General features: G+C 49.8%; 1 protein-coding gene across 1 annotated transcript; it reads left to right on the top strand.

Moving 5' to 3' along the window:
- The first annotated feature begins 360 nt into the window (after positions 1–360).
- Positions 361–10,248, top strand: LOC114103858 (keratin, type II cuticular Hb5-like). Its single transcript, XM_027949705.2, has 9 exons — positions 361–768; positions 2,997–3,205; positions 4,733–4,793; positions 6,121–6,216; positions 6,828–6,992; positions 7,209–7,334; positions 8,883–9,103; positions 9,393–9,424; positions 10,097–10,248. Exons 1-9 carry the CDS (start codon positions 361–363, stop codon positions 10,246–10,248), a joined length of 1,470 nt encoding a protein of 489 aa, XP_027805506.2.
- Positions 10,249–10,493: the final 245 nt, after the last annotated feature.

Genomic DNA, 10,493 nt, shown 5'->3' with positions numbered 1-10,493 from the left:
GCTGGCTCCAGCCTCCACCTGCCTATGTGGGATGGGGACTCCTGGTCTAGTCACAGCATTGGAGGGAAACGGGGGGCTGGATGGATCTGTGTGGGCCCGTGGGGGTGAGAGGCAGGGGAAGGGCTTGTTGTCACTCAGGGTCTCCTCCGTGTGCCTATTAAAAGAGATGAGTTTCAGCAACCTCATGTTGTCTAGCGGGAGATTCCCACGCTCGTAAATGGCATTAATAACTTTCTCCTGCCTTTTATGTGGTCAGGAAGTCTGTCCTCTGCCCAATAAAAGGCAAGAGCAGTGACAGGGCTCTCTGTGAGGCCTTGTCTTCCTTCACTCTTCTCCCTGTCTGTCCAGCACAGCAAAGGCATGGCAAGCCGCTCCTACCACATCAGCTCGGGCCGCGGGGTGAGGAACTTCAGCTCCTCCTCTGCTGTGGTGCCCAAGCTGGGGGCTTACAGCTGTGTCAGTGCCATGGCCCACCGTGGGGGTGGTCCTGGGGGGCCGGGCTACAGACGCCTTGGGGCCTTTGGCAGCAGGAGCCTGTGTGTGGTGGGCTCCCCCAGGGTGGCAGTGAGTTGCCGATGGCCCAGTTTTGGCTACCGGGCAGGGGGTCTTTGTGGGCCCAGTCCCCCCAGTATCACCTCTGTGTCAGTCAACGAGAGCCTGCTCACGCCCCTCAACCTGGAGATCGACCCAAACGCGCAGTGCGTGAAGCACGAGGAGAAGGAGCAGATCAAGCACCTCAACAACAAGTTCGCTGCCTTCATTGACAAGGTGGGTGTCCTGGATCACAGGGTTCCTGAACAAGGGGTGTCTGTGAGCTCCTCCCTGGGGCTGCGGCTTAGGAAGGAGCTAAGTTTCAAGTAACTGATGAGGGGTTAGGTTCAAATTCTGCTACCAACTGGCTTTTGGCCTGGAAAACACAGCTAAATTGGGGTCTTGGTTTTCAAATGTTGTCATGAGAGTCAGGTCTAAGAATGGATGTGAAACCACTGGACTGAACGGAAGGTTTATTGCTGCTGCTCATGCTGCACAGCAAGCTGAGTGTGCATGGTGACCCCGTCTCCCCCTCAGCTTTTACCCAGTAGGTGGTGTGGGTGGGGCATGCAAGTGTCTTAGAGAAGATGCTGGCCTCCCTGGCATGCAGAGGGGACCTAGGACCAAGAGGGTTTTGTCTTGCTTCTTGGTGGGGTGCTCTGGTAGGAGGCTGCATTTGCCTGGAGGGCACATCTTTCCCTAATTGGCTCAAGGTACTGTGAGGGCCTGGCCATGCAGACTCAACAGGATGTTTGCACGTGGTTTTCAGGACATAGCTCCTCAATGCTTTCCTCTGTCGAGAGGAGTCAGTTCCTGGTCTGGGGAGAGACTCACCACTGTCCCAGGCCAGTTTTCCCCTCATCTGGAGCTGCCGATAGATAGCCACTCCCTCCCTCCAGGGTCCTTCCTTTGGGCTCCAGATGGCTTTGGGCTCCAGACTACAAACAGCATAGATTTGATGGGTTTAATCCTGCAAAGCAGCAAGCCAGAGGGCTATCCATGGCCTTGACCTGCATGTTCAATCTCAAGGAAGATGCCCTTTGGATAATCAGGGTTTGGGGTCCTTTTCCACAAGCATAGACAATTGAGCATTCTTTGTACCAGGCTTATATTCCCAGATTGAGCTCCAGAGAAAATCACTTGGTTTGGGGCTGGCAATCACAAATTTAGGTGGGGGTGTGGCAGGTGGTGTGAATGAAGCCACACTGAGAGGTGTGCCTATCTGGGAAGGGGGTGGGGGAAGGTGGCGGATAGCTGCTACAAGACATCAGTCATAGGCCTAGCATTGCCAGAGCCTCTGTTTGCAATAAGAATTGGAGAGAAGGAGGCTAAGTGGCCTGGTTGGTGGCCTAATTAGGCAGCTGGGTCCCCTAATTCCTGGGGCCCTCCCCCCTTCTGGGTTCCAGTGCCCCAGGATCAGATTGAGTGAGAGTTGTGGAGGGTGCATTTTTTTTTAAGAGAGAGAGAGAGAGAGAGAGAGAGAGAGAGAGAGAGAGAGAGAGAAAGAGAGAGAGAATTTTTTAAATATTTATTTTTAGTTTTTGGTGGACATACATCTTTATTTTATTTTTATGTGGTGCTGAGGATCGAACCCAGCGCCCAGCGCATGCCAGGTGAGCGCGCTACTGCTTGAGCCACATCCCCAGCCCAAGGGTGCATTTTTTAATTGCTGCCATATGAATGCCCACAAACTTAGTAGCTGAAAACATCACAAATTGACTTTCTCATGATGCTGACACCTGTGTGTCGCAGGGCTGCATTTCTTTCTGGAGGTCCTGGAGATTGTCCATTCCCAGGGCCATTTAGGCTTTTGGCAGAGTTGAGGTCCATGTGGTTGTAGGATTGGGATTGTGGTCCCTCGCTGGCTGGCTGCAGGGGTTCTTCTAGAGACTGTCTATAGCCCTTGGCTAGTGGACTCTTCTGCTCATAATAGTGGGTTGATGTCATCCTATGTTTCAAAGGGTTCTTTGCCTCCTCTGAGCATCTCTCTTGCTCTTCGGCCTTCCTCTTCTACTTTGAAGTGTCCCTATGACTACCTTTTGCCCAGCTGGAAAATCTAGGAAAATCTCCCAATCTTCAGGTCCATAACCTTAATTCCATAGGCAAAGTCCCCTTTGCCGTGTAACATAACACATTCACAGGTCTTGGGGACTAGGGAACAGACATCTTTGAAGGACCATTATTTGGTCTTGTGGTACAGAGTCTGCAGGATCAGATGCCATTTTGTTCTGTGCAGAATGAACAAATGATGGTCCATCATGTGCTCCTTCTGGGATGGGTGGAGGACGTTACTTGGGGAATGATTATGACCTGAACGTCCAGACTTTGCCAATGAGCTGGTCTCCTTGGGAAGCTCATGGGCTTCTGCAGGGCAGGTGCTATCCCCAAGGGCTGAGAGAGTTCTGGGGGACATGGCGCCCTCCCTAGGTTCCCACCCTGAGTTTTTCCTCCACTCTGGGTGGCAGGTGCGTTTCTTGGAGCAGCAGAACAAGCTGCTGGAGACCAAGCTGCAGTTCTACCAGAACCGCAAGTGCTGCGAGAGCAACCTGGAGCCCCTGTTCGAGGGCTACATCGAGACCCTGAGGCGGGAGGCCGAGTATGTAGAGGCTGACAGTGGGAGGCTGGCCTCGGAGCTCAACCACGTGCAGGAGGCGCTGGAGGGCTACAAGAAGAAGTGAGCACGGGAGGGTTGGCACAGGTCCAGGGAGTGGAAGTAGGGTTTGGCTGAGGCCATGCAACTCTCCTGGAGACAGAGACTGCTGAAAGTCAGGTTCTGCTTTATCATACTGCTCTGTCTTGTCTCCACTCCCAGTGTTCACAGTCCCGTCCTGGAAACCAGGGAAAGATTTGGAGCAAAAAGAGCTTCTAGTCTAGGAGGGGTGGAATATACCACTCAGGACTCAGATTGGCATAGAGATGGAGGGAGAAGAACAAATGAAGGTGGAGGACCAAGGGCTCCCAGTAGGGCTGGAGAGCAGGACCTGGGAGAAGCCAGTCTAGCCTGGGTGGCAGGGAAAGGCCCTGGAAGAGGAAATCTTGAAAATGGTCTGGCTGTTGCTGCCCAAGTATCCGAGGGTCTTGGATGGGTCCTTTCTTTCTTTTATCAGATGTTGATGGACCTTTATTTTATTCATTTACTTATATGTGATGCCGAGAATCAAACCCAGTACCTCACACATGCTAGGCAAGTGCTCTGCCACTGAGCCACGACCCCAGCCCTGGTCCTTTCTTTACTCTGCAGATAAATCATCAAGCTCTCCTTACATCAGGCTCCACGATTCAAATGCCAGTGTCCATCTTTTGTTTGAGCCTGAATTATTGAGTTTGGCCATTATCTGTGCTAAGCTCACTGGGTCACTGTTAATCCACTCCACCCACCACTGCCCCACCACAGATCCAGACAGAGTGAATAGAGATTGTGACATGAATCCATCCTGGGAATTCTAATGCTAACCTTCCTTGGAATCATACCTTTTACCATCTAGAGGGACACAGCAGAGGGTCTTTACCTCCCTTGGGGTGAAGCAAATGCACATATAATTTTCAGTGGTCAGGTATCAAGGTCTGTCTCCCATTTGGGGCATGTGAGGACTGGTAATTACAGAGCTGAGAGTTTATTGCAGCCCAAATTTCCCTGTAATTAAAGAGTCGTGGAAATCAAGCTCTGGGAACTCTGCTTTCCTTGTTAGCTAGGGCCAGTCTCCTCCAGGGATGGGGCCTCACTGGCAAGGGGAAGGGGACCAGGCTGGTGGAGGAGGCTTGGAGAAATGCCCTAGACTGTGGATTGCCTCCAGGAATTCAAGTCTTGGGATACTGGGGTGGGTGGAGGAGGGGAAGACAGAACCTCATAGGGTGTAGCGTCAGAGAGTTTCATTGATGTTTTGAACAATTTCAGAGTTGAAAGACTTGAGGGAACGAACATCTGTGTGCCTTTCACTGATCACACAGATATTTACTGTGTGCCTTGCCGCATAGCAGATGACTTAAGCCAAGACGCAGAGATTCAGTGGTTTGCAGTGACTGTATTCCAAGCTGGGACCACAGTCCAGTGTCCTTTTGCAAATTCTTTTGTGTTTGGAAAATAGAGATTCAGAGAAACCAAGCCTCTTCTTCAAAGGTACACAGAAAGAGGGGGAAGACCAGGGCGTTTTGGGACCCTGGGCTCTGGCGGGCTGTCTTACAACCTGTGCCCTCTCCTCAGGTATGAAGAGGAACTGGCCCTCAGGGCCACAGCTGAGAATGAGTTTGTCCTGCTGAAGAAGGTGAGTAACTCTGACTTGTGGGGAAGAGCTCAATCTTGGATGCTTGAGATTTGGATACTGGGTTGTGTTCTCATCAATCCAAACCCCTGGCAAATGATGGTGGACTGGTTTGGCTGCAGAAGCCATTTTGGGCCCCCAGCAATACAGACAGTGCTGATGAGGCTTGAGAAAAAAAAATCTCATGATGTTGGTCTGTTTATAAGCAGCTTGATTATCTGAAATATTCACTTGTGAAGCCAAGGATGCAGCTCAGTGGTAGAGCACCTGCCTAATATGTGAGGTCATGGATTCAATCACCACACACACACACACACACACACACACACACACACACAATCAAAATGTTCACTTTTACAGCTGTTTAAAGCACATGTGAGCATGGCCTCCTCCCATCATCCCAGATCCCAGGTTCTTAGCTTGCTAGTGATTTTGAAAGTATGACTGTCATTCAATGCCACCAGAGAGGATTAAAACAAAACAAAACAAAACACCCTAAACTCAACCCAACCCAAACCACAACAAAAAAACAACCCAGGAAAAAACTGCTCATGATTTCCTTTTTGTTTCAAATTGGTGAGTGAAATAATGTGCTTGCTGGGCATGTTGGCACACACCTGTAATCCCAACAACTCAGGAGGCTGGGACAGGTGCATTGCAAGTTTGAGGCCAGCCTCAGCAACTTAGTGAGGCCCTAAGCAATTTAGCGAGATCCTATCTCAAAACAGAAAGGAAAGGGGGCTGGGGATGTGGCTCAGTTGTTGAGCTCCCTAGGTTCATTCCCTGGTACCAAAAAAAAAAAAAAAAAGAAAAAAAGAGAAATAATGTGCTTTTCAGTCACTTGATTTGTAAGTGATGGTGGAGTGGAGTGGAGGGCTGGTGACAAATCTGCCAGCTACAGTGTGACCTGGGTCTCAGGCAGGAGTGTCAGTTGTTGGGTGTGGGGTGTTGCCTGGCCTGGGCCCCTTTGCCTGCCTATGCTTGTGCTCTGAGGGCAGCTGGGTGGGGAGGCAGTGGCCTGCCATTCTGGGCTGTGAGGCCAGGCCTTGCTTTCAACAGGGTCCTCAGCCCAGGAGCGGGTCAGACTTCACTTCCTTCCTCCAAGTGGTTCCATGTTCATGCCATGGGAGGGAATGCAGTAGCTGATAAAAGAGAGAGGCCCTGAAGGGGAAGATGAAGAGTCCAGGTTGGAGGGAACACGCAGGCTGGAGCAGGGACAGGCCAGGCAGAGAGTGGGCTGGGAGATGGCCTCAGGCCCCAGAGAGTGCAGAGGCTTAGGGAACAGCGTGGTGGGTGTGCCCTCCCAGTCCTCTCTTGTCTGTCTCCACAGGACATAGACAGTGCCTATCTGTGCAAGGCAGACCTAGAGGCCAATGTGGAGCCGCTGAGGGAGGAGGCCATCTTCCTGAGGACCCTCTACGAGGAGGTAACATAAGGGCATTTGGGGTGTGTCCCCTCCTGGTTCCTGGGTCCTAGGAACATTCTTTACCTTCCTAGGGCCAGAACACCTTCCTTTCTGTGACCCCCAAGGGACTTTCTTCTTGTTTAGGCCTCCTCTCAGAATGGGTGATTCTCTTCCTTTAAAATGATTTGAGAGACTGTGATTCATTCCCTGTCCACTTGGCATGACTGGGAATGGAGATTTGACAATTAATTCCCTCCTCTGGGTAGTGTAAAAACCCAGTTAGATAATTCAGGATGTTAACTCTGGCTGTTACCTGATAGATTCCATTTGGACGGGTAGCTACAGCTGGTGTGAGGAGGTCAGGGCCAGCGATGGAGAGATCAGTGGGTCTGCACACACAGAAATCTGTCTTTGGGGGTGCTAGTGGAAATCTGTCCAGGTGCTAGTGGAATTCTCCCTTGCTCACTGCCTGGGCTCATGGGCCTCTTCTTCTCAAAGCTACATTTCTAAAACGTCCTTTCTTGCTGGTAGTTTTCTAATTTCTTTCTTAAGGTCTGGAGATGGGGCTGATTGCCCACACAGATGGGATGGGAGGGGGTTTTGGAGTCAAGGGCACTGATTGTCTCCCATAGGAAATCCTCATCCTTCAGTCACAAATCTCTGAAACCTCAGTGGTGGTGAAGATGGACAACAGCCGGGAGCTCAATATGGACACTGTCTTGGCTGAGATCAAGGCTCAGTATGATGATATTGCCAGCCGCAGCCGGGCTGAGGCCAAGTCCTGGTACCAAACCAAGGTAAACGGGAGGGCGAGGCTGCCCCTCTGAACCAGGAGGATGGCTGTGAACCTGGAGCTGCCTGGGACATGCACCCCTGCAGCTGAGGTCCCAGGCAGAGCAGGGCCAGGGGGTGGGACTGCTACAGAACCATGGGCTGGCTAGTAAGACTCTCGTGGTGACATCCCGCTGCGCCCTCCAGCCACTGTGTCTGTACATCTGCCTCCCAACCTGCAGTGCGAGGAGATGAAGGCCACAGTAACCCAGAAGAGTGAGAACCTCTGCAAAAGCAAGGACGAGTTCAACCAGCTGAACCGCAGCATCCAGAGGCTGACAGCAGAGGTGGAGAACGCCAAGCAGCAGGTCAGGGATGCGAGGGCCCTTGGGGCCTCAGCCACTCCTCTGGTTCTGTTTTCCTGCTCTCTTGGGGAATGCCACGGTCTTTGAAGAGGCTTGCATTCTAACTGTGCCAGAGAACTCATCCCCTCTCCTGTTGCCAGCACTTGCCATTGACTTCCCAGTGCTTATGGATTTGATAGATGTAAACAGCATCAATCTTTTATTTCTCTGGTTTTATGAGTGATAAGGAAATGTCCTCATGCACTTGCTGGTCATTTGTCTTTCCCCTCCTCAGGATTGCCTGGGTGTGCCAGTTGCCCGGTTTCCTACTGGGATTCCTGTCTTTCTCTTGGTGATTTTTAGCATTGCTGGTCCATTCTATCTAGATTGTAGCCCTTTGTCAGTTGAGTGTGTGTTGTGACCCATTGATCCTCTTTCAGTGCTCGTCTGTTTGCTTTGCTTAGGGTCCTTTCCTGAACAGAAACCTTCATCCTGGATGTGGCCAAATCTATCAGTTCTTCCCTTAGGGGCTTCTACTTAGAAAGTTTTGAGATAAACCATAGTGGCCTCTAATATTTTTGTCTTCTATTAAATTATAGTATTACCTCTCACATTAAATTCTTCAGTCCATTTGAAATTTATTTTTTGTCTATATAGTGAAGAGGGTTTCAAATTTAATCTTTCTACGTATAGTAAGAAAATAAATAATGCATTCTCTGTCCCCGATTGTGATACCACTTCTAATGGAATGCTGAGCTCACACGTAAACCTGGCTCAATTTCCATCCTTTCCCTCTTGTGTGGCTCTTCTCAACTACAGTTCAAGATGTATCACAAGTGACTTGTCACTAGTACTAGTTGAGCTAATGGCATGTGGGAACAGATTACTATGTAGAAACGAAACTGGAGAAGGTTTAAAGTCGTCCCCATCCTGATGTTGGTCTTGCTCATTTGCATCCCGATGGTCCCTCTCTGTGGGACAGAAGGTGAGGCTGGAGTCCAGCCTAAGGGCAGTAGCTGTTCTTTGGACTCACTGGGCCAAACAGTGAGATCCTGTATAGTGGCTTCTGAAAACCTGAGCTTGTCATTGCTTAATTGGGTAGCCTAGGACAAATCACAGCCTCTCTGACTCTCAATTTCTTCATCTGCCTAATGGGAATAATCATGCCTGTTCTGACAAGTCCACAGAATCACTTTGAAGGTCAAATAAGATAATATCTGTGAAAATGCCTTGTAAACTAACATTGGTGTTCAAATCTATGGTAATATCACTAATGATTATCTGCGCTATTCCGTTGTTAACATTTCCTCCCTCTAATGGTTGGCTTGTAAAACTCAACTGGGTTATACAATAAAGTGGTACAAAAATGAAGGGAAATAAACTCCAAATGAGCTATTCTTTTTCTGCCCAGTGAATTTTCCATCCATCCATTCCTTTTAGAAAGCATCAAGTTCAGAAGTTGACCATTTTAAATGGAGGCAAATAGGATGACCAAGGCCACTGGAGAATTACCAAGGACTCCACGGTCTGCGTGCCCTTTGCAAACTCTTTATCTCCTCTTTTTCCCCACAGTGTTGCAAACTCGAGGCTGCCATAGCCGAGGCAGAGCAGCAGGGCGAGGCGGCCCTGAGCGACGCCCGCTGCAAGCTGGCTGAGCTGGAGGGCGCCCTGCAGAAGGCCAAGCAGGACATGGCCTGCCTGCTCAAGGAGTACCAGGAGGTGATGAACTCCAAGCTGGGCCTGGACATCGAGATCGCCACCTACAGGCGCCTGCTGGAGGGCGAGGAAAACCGGTGAGGGCTGCGGGGGGTCTGAGGTCCCTTCACATCCTCACTCAGGGCTGGAATGGTGCCTCCCAGGACTGGAATTCTCCAGGCAGAGAATGTTCAAACTGGGATCAGCTCAAACTGATCATTGAGTTTATCCATTTTCCCATTTTGTAGACAGGAAAACTGAGATCCAGAGTAGGGAAGGGGCTTGCTCAAGATCACAGCCAGGTGGTGGCTAAGCTAAAATAATACCAGTAGAGTGCAAAAGCAAAGGAACTTGGCTCTAATAGCTCCCTCTTTCTTTTACCTGCAGGTTGTGTGAAGGCGTGGGATCAGTCAACATCTGTAAGTTAGTTGTGGGGTGGGTGTGTGGTTGTGGGGGATGGCTTTCTTAGGTGTCAGTCTTCATATCAGGGTATATCTAACTGGGGATTGAACCTCTGTTTGGATGAGGGAGACCAGAGCTGAAGTCCCTGAGATATAGTCAAAATATTTGTCCCCAACATGGACCCATCTGGAATATCCATGAATATGATAAGTTCTGATCCCTCTAATTGGTTCTACAAAATAGCCTAAGCCCTTCTGTTACACATGGGTGACTCCTCATGTGGTCTCATGTGAAAAAAATGCTAGATTTATATTTTGATCATTTGGGGCCTCTGTAGGTAGCTTGATTTTTTTTCTGCTGTATATACCCTACCAGGCCAGGTACCTATTTCTGACCCATTTGTTTTGTCCACCTTTCCAGCAACCATATTTCTAGATGATTCATTTAGTGTGATCCATCAGGTTTTGCATGAATACATCTTAACTCCAGTCTGGTCCAAATAGAGTGAGGAGTCCAATTTGCATATCACATTCCTGTAAGAAGCAGATTGTAGTGGCTTTAGGTTTGCCTAAGACTTATGTTGCTGGTCCCTCAGAGCATGAAGAGAATTAATCACAGGTTATAAAAGATTCTGGGTCATACCATGTCTGGGATAGAAGAGACTTCTGACCTGGTGTTTCTGTCCACAGGTGTAAGCCGTTCCCACTGTGGCGTGGTCTGCGGGGACCTCAGTTCCACTGTCTCTCGTGGCCTAGGGGGCATGGCCATCGGTGGAGGTGCCTTGTGCTCCCCTTCTGTAGTGGGGGCCTGTTCAAGTGCAAGATCTATGCGGTTTGCATAGACGGGTGTGGGTCTCTGGATGGATTGGGTCTCTGGGGGGCACTGGGTTTCGAGGGGCAAGTCTTTTTTCTTATGGCCCAAATGTCAGTTTAATAACTTCCCATTTCAGGAGTATAGAAGTAATTCTCCAGTTTCCTTCTTATTAGAGTTGTGATTATTCATCAATTGTAAACCTTGGGTTTGGCAGGGAGGTAGGTAGAGGCATGCTTAGCATATGGGAGCGTCCTCATGCTCTGCCCTCAGATA

This window comes from Marmota flaviventris, chromosome 3 (assembly GCF_047511675.1).
Source record: "Marmota flaviventris isolate mMarFla1 chromosome 3, mMarFla1.hap1, whole genome shotgun sequence".
Lineage (NCBI taxonomy): Eukaryota > Metazoa > Chordata > Mammalia > Rodentia > Sciuridae > Marmota > Marmota flaviventris.
This window is presented reverse-complemented; position numbering and strand designations above follow the sequence as displayed.